This window comes from Schistocerca piceifrons, chromosome 1 (genome assembly GCF_021461385.2).
Source record: "Schistocerca piceifrons isolate TAMUIC-IGC-003096 chromosome 1, iqSchPice1.1, whole genome shotgun sequence".
In the NCBI taxonomy this organism is placed as follows: Eukaryota; Metazoa; Arthropoda; class Insecta; order Orthoptera; family Acrididae; genus Schistocerca; species Schistocerca piceifrons.
The window spans coordinates 780093355-780106280 of NC_060138.1; the positions used below are offsets into that span (position 1 = coordinate 780093355).

The following is a 12926-nucleotide window of genomic DNA, read 5'->3' on the forward strand; positions in this document are numbered from 1 at the left end:
ACTACGTGATGGTGATCCAGCTCACTGCCCTTTCGATTGTAGAGTACCGACTAGTACCGACAGAACATTCCCATTTACCTGACGTGTTCTCAAGTGTGTTTTCACTCATAGAAACCTACACTTTGAAAAATAATTAATACTAACCTTCCAGAAGGTGAATCTCCCTTGGAACATATTTCCGGCCGCGTGTGCGTATGACCTTTGTCTCAGGGGTTATCTCCCGCAGTTCTTCCCCATTTGGCAAAATCGCCCTGAATTTGTGTCTAACAGTGGCGGCAGCGCGACTTACCGGCGCGTCATGTTGCAGGTGGTACCAGTTCCGGGTGGCGGCCGTCAACAAGAATGGCACCCGCGGCTTCTCGCAGCCCTCACCGCCGTTCCGGCTCTCTGCAGGTAGGGCCTGCCAGCCGCAGCGCATCAGTACTCAGCGCCCTGCACTGGCAGCATCGCCTGCTGCAGCACTACTTACCCACAACTTGCTGTCTCATCAAATGAGAACTGTCTCGGCTTATGTCATCGGTTAGACTGTCCGTTCAAGAGCATGTCTTTCACTACAAGTTCAAAATGACACAGTCCTTCTTAGCTTTCACGATGTTCTTTTTCTAGATAATGCATTATCTTCTCAAATTCCGCTCTGTATCTCTCACCCATCCATTTACCTACTGGTGCTAAGTAAGAGATCTTGCAGGCAAGATCGCGAGCTGAAATATTTTTATTCTCTCAATGACCGGTTTCGACACAGTCTAGCTATGATCTTTGGACCTTCTGAGAATTATATTACTTTGCTTGAATCCCACATCCACAGCTAGAGCACTCTCCCTTTATAAAACAAAATTCCCACATAATCTTGTCAGATACATGAAACAGAGTAAATAAAAAGTCCATCTCGCTAACACTGTGCCCCTGAGTAGAGGCGAGTTCGTCCGTGGAGCCGTTAAAGCTACGGCACATCAGGAAAGCTGCTTTCCTGCTTTTATTTACACATTCTTATGTATTTGGCAAGCCAGTGGGAGCCGTTGGTTTATAAATGGAGAGTGCTGTCCTTATGGTTGTGTTACTCGTGCAGAATAACATTACTTCCAGAAGATCGGAAGACGACAGGTAGACTGTGAGACTCATTGAGGAAAAAAATTTTTTCAACACGTGATCTTGGCTGCAAAAACTGCAACATGTGCAACTTATACTTTTACCTTTTAATGCTTCTTTTGGTATGTATGCCACTCTCACCTCTTGTCCTAATCAATAATACTAATTATCGTTTGATTTAAACTAGTTCGCATCTCACATGTATGACGTTGCCGCGACAAGTACTACCTTCACGTAGACTTCAAAGCGATCCACCCTCCAACGCGACAGGAAATCATTTTTAAATTCTGTTACAAATATCGTGAAATAAATCTGAAATCCACGTATGCCTAGATCTGTATGGTGTATCTGAACATGAAAAAACCTTGAATAGGTACTACACGGATTTGTTGTAGTTTCGTATTTGTACTCAGTCTGAAGTTTCCGACGACTTAGTCTGTCGCCATCGTCAGGAGTTATCTGCGGGCCATATCGTTCTTTATCTAAGTAGCCGAGTTATGGTATTGAAACCATATGACAAGATTCCGGTAACTATATAAAGTACTACACGGCCTGCAGATAATTCCTGATGATGATGGCCGAGCGGTTCTAGGCGATTCAGTCTGGAACCGCGCGATCGCTACGGTCGCAGGTTCGAATCCTGCCTCTGGCGTGGACGTGTGTGATGTCCTTAGGTTAGTTAGGTTTAAGTAGTTCTAAGTTCTAGGGGACTGATGACTTAGCAAAACCTGAGTAAAAAAAAGAAAAAGAAAATCAGACTGAATGTGCTGTAGAGCATTCTAGGGCATTCACTACAGCGTGAATTGTGTCTTATGTTTAGTTATTATTAACTAATACTCATTTTTTCCTATTGGACTCCTTATTTAAACTTTAATGCATTCAGTTCCCTTGTTCAAAACCAGCATTAATAATAATATATTATGGAAGAAATTTCAATAGTTTGTCATAAAATAAAGCTATTTCTCTTTCACACTCTCGCTTTTTACACGTTATTCTAATACTCAACAGCTTTTTCTCTTAGTAGTATATTTTATGTCATATTTTAATTCTTAAATGGTAATTTCTTTTAGCATTGTCAGTGGTTTTACATTTTTGTGTACAAACCAGCTCCGCGTTTTTAAAAACACAATAAAGAACTAGAAATCATGACAGGTCACCGAAATAAAACTTGATTTACAACACAGCCGACAGCCGTAGTAGAACTATAAATTAAACTACACAGAGTTTGTATGTCCTAGTTAACTGACGAGTCACGTTACAATGACCACCTTCACAGGTTGTCTGTAAGAATTTCATTAACTGTGAAGGCCAACTGTCATGATACAGGGTGACACCTCACCACCAAAATAAGCAACAATATTTTTGGAAAAAAAAATTCTCTATGGCTTTCCAAAGCAAGTGCACAGTCGGGGAATACTGTGTTGTCAGTGGAGAAGCAGTGACACCAGAACTGGGTGTTCAGGAGAGCCCAGTGACTTCGAACGTGGACTAATCATTGGATGTCACCTAAGCGACAAATCCATCAGGAACATTTCGAGCCTTCTAAAGCTGTCCAGGTCGGTGTTTGTGACTGTGATATGGAAACCCGGTGGAATTACCAAAGCTAAACCAAAGCGGGACAGACATGATGTACTTGGGGGACAGGGCGGTTGTGAAACATGGCAATAAATCTGTAGAAGGAATCACTCATGAGTTGCAGCGTGCTACCAGCGCTCAATTAGTGTATGGAGAATGGGGTACAATGCTCCTCATAAGCCATACATTTCTGTAGACCTAAGCGGCGCTTGAGGTGGTGTAAAGAGTGGCATCACTGGAGACTGAATCAATGGAAACGAGTGATTTCAAGTGATGACTCACGCTATACCCTGTGGCACTCCGATGGAAGGGTTTGGGATTGGCGGATGCGCAGCGAACGTTATCTGCCATCATGTGTAGTGCCAACAGTGAAGAGCAGAGCCGCGGTGTAACAGTATGGGGATGTTACTGGTGTTTAGGTCGTCGTCTCCTTATTGCGCTTAAGAAAACGATAAATGTGAAAGGATATGGACACATTTGCAACATGATGTACTATGTACATTAGAGCTACAGTTCGGAAACGATGACTGTTTCTATCGACATGACAATGAATCCTTTCATAAAACAGCATCCGTGAGGCGATGGTTTGTGAACAACATTATTGAAATAGATTGGCCCGTTCACAGTCCCGACCTGAAACCAAAGGAACGCTTTTGAGATGAGTTCCAACTTCAACTTCGCACCAGGTCCCTGCGCCCAACACCGCTACTTTCAATGGCTTCGGCTCCTGTGGAAGAATGGTCTACCGTTTCTCCACAGTCAGTTGGACGCCTCACTGAAAGTGTTCACGCCGCCAAAACAGGTGAATGGAGGACATACCCCGTATTCACTAATAGGCTCTGTATGCTTTCGATCAAATAGTGTATTTGTAGCAGGTCACCAGAAGCCACCTGGATACAGACGCGGGAGACCGAGAAAGGAATCATACACTGACGTCCTAGGACGGTCTTGAAGCGCCACTGTACGATGACGAAAAATGTAGTGCGGCAGCACAACCTGATGCAAGTCTTTCACTTGGACGCCACATCGGCTACTTGCGTGTCCTTAAAACCAACAGAACTCGATTTTCGCCAATTACCCGTCCGAGTATTAACTGGGCCCTATGTTGCCTAACTTCGTTGATCAGGAGGGAACTGGCGTTAACAACGTCGCAAGGGCGTTGGCTGTGGTGTGATAAGTGAAGACAGAATGTTGTTGCCTATAGAGCTGGAAGAAGGGGGCTCAAGTGATGCACTGGAACAAATATACCGTAGGCTGACTCTCATAGCTGCACTGTTTACGCAAACTGTCATAACTCTGTCGATTTTCACCTCTCATTCACCTACTGAGCAGCTACGTGTGTTTCTAATTGGCCTGGCCATTGGGGATTACCTGGAATGTCTTTATCTGTATTGGAACATGTGGAACATCATTTTAGTCTGGGGACAAAGCCTTGTTTCCACACTTTATGCAAACTGTAGTAACTCTGTCAGTTTTCGCTATTCACTCTTTTGCTGAGCAGCGATGTGTGTGTCTCACAGGCCTCATCATTGTGGATGAATTAGAATTTCTGTACCTGTATTGGAACATGTGGAACGTTACATCAGTTTTGGGGACGAAGCATTGTTTTTGTACTTGGACACGAGGCCAACAGTTACAGTGTATCACGGACACCGGAAACTGGGTGGTAAAAGTTCCTTTCATGCGAGAGCCGGGAAAATACAGGCCTCACGCGTCCCGCCATCATTGATCTTCCAAAGCCGCTACTAACTTATCACCCATCGTGGTCTACGACGTCCATACCATTGTGCTCACAACTTTCAGCCGTCCTACGCAAAGAAATCGGCGTAAGAAGTGGTATTTAGAGCAGTCGACTTTTGAGATATGTCTGGCTAAAAATGGTTCAAATGGCTCTGAGCACTATGGGACTTAACAGCTGTGGTCATCAGTCCGCTAGAACTGAGAACTACTTAAACCTAACTAACCTAAGGACATCACACACATCCATGCCCGAGGCAGGATTCGAACCTGCGACCGTAGCAGTCGCGCGGTTCCGGACTGCGCGCCTAGAACCGCGAGACCACCGCGGCCGGCAGACATGCCTGGTTCCTCATGACAACGATGACAGTATGTAGGGTGCAAATCGAGTGTTCATACAAGGGAATTTCAAGAAATAAGTTACACATTATTATGGGAGGCCAAATAATATTATTGAATGCTGCAATAGATTTGAAAATGATGACACTATTTTTGTAGATAGATAGCCACCAAGTCTCTGTAAACAACAGTCAGAATGCTCTACCAATCAATCAGTTCCTAGACGACAGAAATCGACTGACTGCTCATAGAGCTGTTCGAGAATATTATATGAACGTCGTTATCATTGGAAAATCGCTTTCCTTCAGGTTTGCTTTCAGTTTGCCGAAAACCTGGAGATCGATGAATCAAGGCATGGAGTTTTCGATCAGCATCACTATATCCGTAAGGCCTCTGTCAATTTACTCGCACCATTTCACTATGGCCGAACATGACATGGCATTTGGTCCATATACTCCAAGAATTTCATGGTGAATCTGTGTAAAATTTATATATTTTGCCCACAAGTATCGCACTATGCAGCGTACTTCAACTCTGAAGTACATTACTATTTGTCTCGCTACTTCAGTCGCGCCCTGTAATGCGCGTGTTGTACATAGGAAAGTAGAATTGTATCTAGAGAAAATTTTGAATGTCTACTTTTTCTGACAATGCTCCACCCTTTTTGCTCAATTGTATTGATGTGGGATGATGTGTGTAAGTTATTTTCTGAAATCCCTTCGATTGATTTAAAGTCATAATAAAACATGACACAGTAACATGGAAATACTGACATTGTAAATGGAAGAAAGTGCCACTTTCGCGATTTGGGGACGCGAGACAGCCTCTTATCCATAACGCTCGTGGATTAACAAGGAGGGCTGCTAAGATGATCAGCCAGTATATGCTGAATGAGATTTTCACTCTGCAGCGGAATGTTCGCTGATATGAAACTTCGTGGCACATTAAAACTGTGTGCCGGTCTCAGACTCGAACTCAGGACCTTTGCCTTTCGCGGGCAAGTGCTCTAGCATCCTAGCTACCCAAGCACGATTCAGGCCGCGTCCTCACAGCTTTACTTCTGCCAGTACCTCGCCTCCTAACTTCCAAACTTTACAGAAGCTCTCCTGGGAACCTTGCACTTGTCCGCGAAAGGCAAAGGTCCCGCCCGAGTCTCGGTCCGGCACACAGTTTTAATCTGCCAGGAAGTTTCAAGCCAGTATATGATTTTTACATGGTCTTCTTCATTCAGCTAGGTGAATAACAGGCTGATAATCAAGCCTCACTTCAAATACACGCTACGCAAACATTCCTAACGCATTTCACACTGTCACACTGGATATGAGATTTAGTGTCGTCACAGACGGATAGGGTACACAACTTCCACCCTGGGGGTAGTGGTGGCGTCGGGAAGAGCATGTGGCCACTAACTGTCACAAACATTACCAAATCCTACATAATAATGACGACCTCATAGAGACACAGAAAAAAGGCAAAGAAGAAGCAGACATGGAATAAATTAATTAGCTGAAAACAGCCCTCTTGTACATGTCATATTCCCAACAGACTCTGAGAAAATAGAAGGCATCCTCTCGCCTCGCTGTAAAGCTACCCATAAAGTTATTTTAGTAGGAGCGTATCAGGTGGTGAGGGCGATGGTAGTGTGACAAGAGTATACAGGGTGATTTAGCGGCCTCTATCGGTGGGTTTTATGCAAACCAAACGTCTTCAAATACGACTTGCAAGATTTTAGTATTCTCTCACTCACTGCATAGAAACTATCACTCCCAGAGATAAAATGAACAGGACCTTTTTGTAGGAAATTTAATGTTGTTAAATTTTGACCTGTGATACTTTTACGCTAAGGGTGTAATTTTCGAATTATTCAATAAATGTACAAAAGTGACTTTCAAACGCGTTTTTCTTCAATACCTCGAAAACTTTTGTGTCCAGCGCTAACGCATCCCATAGTAAAATTTAACTTCATAAACTACCTACAAAAAGATCCGTTTCATTTTTTTTTTTTCTGACGGACTAATAGTTTGCGCCTAACGAGCGAGAGAGGATGAAAATCTCGCGCATCGTTTTTGAAGACACCGCAGGTTGCACAAAACCTATCGGTACGAACAGCTGAATGACCCTCTATATTTGCTGTGGAGCTGGGTGTTGTGAGGCGGCACGTGTGGTGTTTGGCTGCAGCGCCGCGGCCGCCCGGTATGCCGGAGCAGCTGAGCGTGGGGCGGCTGTCGGCCGGCGAGAACGGCACGCTGCGCGGCGAGCTGAGGTGGCGGCCTCCCGCCGAGTCGGACCTGCCGGTGGCCAGGTACCGCGTCTACTGGAGCCGCGAGCTGGAGCCAGCGCGCTCGCTGCTCGTCAAGCAGCACACCGTGCCCAGGGTGAGTCCTCCAGCTACAGCCAGCCTAGTCTGCGTATTCACACATAAACAGCTTTTCGCATGCCGCTTCACCCACATGCGTGTATAGCGTAGATACTATGCATAATATTCTTATTCTCTGCTGTATTACACTGTACGTTTCCAAAGACGATGACAATTTTATCTGTGGTATTTACACATGTGCTACGATCGTGAGTCACACGTTGACAAAAACACTGGCTCTTTGCAACGCCTTCTAGCGCAATCTTGTTGACAAACTGAACAGCGTAAATAAGAGACAAATCGCGCTTCTTATCGTACTTGTAAGGTATTCCAAATCAACTAAGTACAGGAAAGAAATGCCAACAGGCCATTTTAGAAAAATTTTTACCAATCAGCCTCTTCTCACATTCATCCCTAAACCAAGCGGTAGTAGGGGTATCTCACTCTCACATATTTTTATACAAAAAATTGATCACGTATACTCCAAATTTGGCTGAGTTGTGCTTTTAAGTTACCAGTTTTCACTCCCAACCTCAACCGTAGGGATATTTAGAAGAGTCTTACAGTCATGAAAATTTTTTCTAGGTTGCAAGTGATATATTTGCCCAGTTTGCTAGAAACTGCTTCAGGTTCTGTGGAGATGGGCTGATATGTTCTGTCTTAGCAATCCTCTCTCGCCTCCCCTCCGCCCCCCCCCCCCCCCGCCCCCCCGCCCACCCCCTCAAAAATACACACACACACACACACACACACACACACACACACACACGCACACACACACACACACACACACACACACTTATGGGAAAAACGTTTTCAGGACTGTTACCAATGAGCCTAGCAACCCCAACAACTATGAAATCGATACTATTCGTTGCTATCGAATACTTTTTCATATTGTCACGACTTTTCGTCACCACTGCCAGTCCTGGGGTGGTAGGGAGGAATATATTATCCACACAGCATATTATAGAAGTAATGAAAATAATTACTCATGTACATAGAAAAATATGGATGAAATTGCTGTAGCCATTTCTCAGAGATACTTTTACGTTACCCCATTTTCACCCCCATCTCTACTGAAAGTTGGATGTCCTTACACAGTACTTCTTTCCATATAGTAAATGAGCCTTGTATCTTCAATCAAGTAGGTTAAAAGTAGATATAAAACATACTTGCATATTTACATACATTCATACACAAACATACATTTTTATAGTATACTGATTTCTTACCCGCAACCTGGTCTATGCACATGTATGTCACAAATATTGCACACATCTACTCTACTCTTCTCTCTCTCCATTTCCGCCTCCCCATTACCTTCATTCCCCCCTCCTCATCTCTCACTTCATTCTCTCCTCCTCAACTCTCTGTCTGTCCTCCTCCATCTTCCCCTTTCTCTCTCCATCTGTTCCTCCACCTTTTCTCTGTCAATTTCATCCTCCTCCTCTAATTTCATTTCCCCTGCTCCACTTGCTGTCCATCTCCTCCATCCTCACTCCATATCCTTCTCATCCATTTTCCTGACAATCTCCTCTACCTCCTCTGTCCAGCTCCTTCCACCCCATCTTTTGGGGAAATCTCCTCCCTCCCCCTCTATATGTCCATCTTCCCCTTCCTCCTCTCTCTATCCATTTCCTCCCTGCACCTCCCTGTGTCCATCACCTCCTCTTCATACTCTTGGTCCACCTCCCTCATTTGTCCATCTCCTCCTCCTCTCTCTAAGTCGATCACTTTCTCCATTATGTCCATCTTCTCTCCCCCTCCCTCTGACCATCTTCACATCTTCCTGCTTGTTGCCCATCTCCTCCATGCCAACTCTCTGCCCCTCTCTTCCCCCCCTCTCTCCTCCATCTCCTCCTTACCCCTTTCTCTATCCACCACCTGCCCCTGTCTGTTCAACTCCCTCATCACTATTTCTCTGGTAATATCCTACTTCCTCCATGTCAGTGTCCATCTTCCAGAATGAGATTTTCACTCTGCAGCGGAGTGTGCGCTGATATGAAACTTCCTGGCAGATTAAAGCTGTGTGCCCGACCGAGCCTCAAACTCGGGACCTTTCCCATCCGCGGGCAAGTGCTCTACCATCTGAGCTACCGAAGCACGACTCACACCCGGTACTCACAGCTTTACTTCTGCCAGTATCTCGTCTCCTACCTTCCAAACTTTACAGAAGCTCTTCTGCGAACCTTGCAGAACTAGCACTCCTGAAAGAAAGGATATAGCGGAGACATGGCTTAGCCACAGCCTGGGGGATGTTTCCAGAATGAGATTTTCACTCTGCAGCGGAGTGTGCGCGGATATGAAACTTCCTGGCAGATTAAAACTGTGTGCCCGACCGAGACTCGAACTCGGGACCTTTGCCTTTCGCGGGCAAGTGCTCTACCATCTGAGCTACTGAAGCACGACTCACGCCCGGTACTCACAGCTTTACTTCTGCCAGTATCTCGTCTCCTACCTTCCAAACCAGGTGGAGATGAAGAGGCTGGCACAGGATAGAGCAGCACGGAGAGCTGCATCAAACCAGTCTTCGGATGGAATATAACAACAACAACAACAAAAACAGTCCAGATCCCAATGATATGTTATTAAAAAATAAAAATATTGCGATCAAGACTCCTGTTTTAACCCTATTATTTCATCGGATCACTGTTGCGCCTCTGTACAATGTTTTCAAAATTTATGTTTTAATTTATTAATTCTCTGTTTGAAACAAATTTCGCAGGGGATACCATATGGCGCTTCTCTTCTTTAGAAATGTTTTACTTGCCATTGACAGTCTACATTTTATATCATCTCTACTTCGGCCATCAGGTATTTTGCTGGCCAAATTGCAAAACTCATTTACTACTTTGACTACATCCTATTATCCTTGTTTTGCTTTTGTTGATGATCATCTGATGTCCTCCTTTCAAGACACTGTCTGTTCCGTTCAACTGGTCTTCCAAGCCATTTGCTGTCTCTGACAGAATTACAATGTCAATGGCAAACCTCAACGTTTTTATTTCTTCTCCCTAAACTTTAATTCTTATTCCAAATCTTTCTTTGGTTTTCTTTACGGCTGGTTCAGTGTACATATAGAATAACATCGGTGATAGGCTAGAGCCCTGTCTCACTCCCTTCTCAACCATTGCTTCCCCTTCAGGCCCCTCGGCTCTTATAACTGCCATCTGGTTTCTGTTCAAAATGTTCAAATGTGTTTGAAATCTTAAGCTTCCACACTACTTAACCTAAATTATCCTAAGGACAAACACACACACATCCATGCCCGAGGGAGGACTCGAACCTCCGCCGGGACCAGCCGCACAGTCCATGACTGCAGCGCCTTAGACCGCTCGGCTAATCCCGCGCGGCTCTGGTTCCTGTACACGCTGTAAATAGCCCTTCGCTCCCTATATTTTACCCCTGCTGCCTTCAGAATTTCAAAGAGAGTATTCCAGTCAACAATGTCAAAAGCTTTATCTAGATCTACAAATGCTATAAATGTAGATTGGGCGCTACTTAACCTATATTCTGAGGGATGTCGTAGGGCCAGTACTGCCTCACGTATTTCTATATTTCTCAGTAATTCAAACTGATCTTTCCCGTGGTCGGCTTCTGCCAATTTTTCCATTATTATGTAAAGAATTGTTAACATTTTCCAGTCATGACTTATTCAACCGATAGTTCAGTGATTTTCACACCTGTTAGCAGGTGATCTGTTTGGAGTTGGATTTACTACATACCTTCTTGAAGTCTGAGGCATTTCGCCTGTCTCGTATATCTTGCACACCAAATGGAAGGGTATGGGATGGCTGGCTCTCCCAAGGCCACCAATAGTTCTAACGGAATATCGTGTATCGCCGGGGCCTTGTTTCGACCTAGATCTTTTAGAGCTTTGTCAAATTCTTCTCGCAGTATCACATCTCCCATATCACCTTCATCTACGTCCCCCTTCTATAATATTGCTTTCAATTTCATCTCCCTTGTATAGGCACTCTGTATACTCCTTCCACGTTTCCGCTTTCCGTTTTTTGCTTAGGACTGGTTTACCATCTGAGCTCTTGATGTTCATACAGCTGCTTCTTTTCCCAAAGGCCTGTTTAAATTTCCTGTCGGCGGTATCTATCCTTCCTGTAGTGAAATATTCTTCTGAATCTTTATATTTGTCCTCTGTCCATCCCTGATTAGCAATTCTCCACTTTCTGCCAATCTAATTTTTTAAACGTTTGTATTCCCTTTCGTTCTCTTCATCTGTTTCATTTTCGAATTACCTCCTTTCGTCAAATTAAATATGTTTTGTGTTATCCAAGGATTTCTACTAGGCGTTGTCTTTTTACCTATTTGATCCTCAGCTGCCTTCACTATTTCACCTCTTGATGCTTTCCATTCGTCTTCTACTGTATTCTTTCCCCTGTTCTAGTCAGCCGTTGCCTAACGCTCCCTCTCAACAACCTCTCGATCTTTCAACTTAACCAGGTCGCATCTCCTTAATTTCCTACCTTTTTCCTGTTTCTTCAGTTTTATTCTACAGTTCATGACGAATAAATTGTGGTCAGAGGCCATATCTGACCCCGGAAAAAACTTACAATTTAAAATCTGGTTCGTAAATCTCTGTATTATACTACATTGCAGGATATGGGCTTCGTGTCTATCTTAGCTACGATAATGGGTTTACTATGCTGTTCTAGTACCTTACACTCATATCTATTTTTTTAGTCATTATTAAACCCACTCCTGCATTAACCCTTTTTGACCTTGTATTTATAACTTTGTATTCCCTTGACCAGAAGTCCTGTTCCTCCTACCACTGAACTTCACTGATTCCCACTCTATTTAAATTCAACCTAACCGTTAACCTTCTTAAATTTTCTATCCCACCAGCCCGATGAATGGATATAATATTCCACGCTCTGATCCGTAGAATACCGAGCTTATTTCTGCTGATGACGACATCTTCCTGAGTAGTCACCACCTGGAGATCGAATGGGGGACTATTTTATCTTCGGAATATTTTACGCAAGAGGACGCCATCATCATTTAACAGTACAGCACAGCTGCATGTCCTCGGGATAAATTACGGCTGTAGTTTCCTGTTGTTTTCAGCTGTTCGCAGTACCAGCACAGCAAGGCCGTTTTGGTTGATGTTACAAGGCCAGATCAATCAGTCACTAGACTATTGTCTCTGCAACTACTGGAAGGCTGCTGCCCCTCTTCAGGAGCCACACGTTTGTCTGGCCTCTCAACAGATACCCCATCCGTTGTAGCTGCACCTACGGTACGGCCGCCTGTATCGCTGAGGCACGCAAGCCAACCCACGTACTTCAACGTCCATTGTTGTTTTATCCGAGCTGAAACGTCATGCCTGATGCGGCAGTTGAAGTGCATGAACAGTGAAAATTTAGTAAGGTATAAACTTGTTTCCTTTCATCATTTTGTGGAGTATTTCAGCGAGAAAACGTTTCGTAAAAGTTTGAAAATGTGTGTAAAGTTTGTTGCAAGTCATTAAGTGCGCTTATTCTCAAATACCGGATGAATAAATTCTGAGCATTCGCTACATGTCTTTTTCACACTCCCTTCCCCCTCATCACTCTTACAGGTAGATGGTTATTACATCATAAGGTGCTTCTTCTAGACAGTAAGTAATATGTGCACCAAGTTTGGTTCAAACATATAAACATTTTTTTAATATCTATGGATGTAGATACAGAAAGGTACGTGGTGTTATAGAAATGATGAGCTCTTGAGAGGTGTTAGTATTCATCCAAGCAATAAAAATCACACTATTAAACATGGGTCTCGAAACGAATATTTTCTGGGATCTGAAAACTTGTTCATAGTAGGCGTTCGA

General features: G+C 43.9%; 1 protein-coding gene across 1 annotated transcript in view; it reads left to right on the top strand.

Moving 5' to 3' along the window:
- Positions 1-12926, top strand: part of LOC124775074 (anosmin-1) — a 294766-nt gene that overhangs the window by 259404 nt on the left and 22436 nt on the right. The window contains exons 4-5 of the mRNA XM_047249882.1: positions 308-393; positions 6916-7112. Coding sequence (XP_047105838.1) covers positions 308-393; positions 6916-7112 — 283 coding nt within the window. The remainder of the gene's footprint in view (positions 1-307; positions 394-6915; positions 7113-12926) is intronic.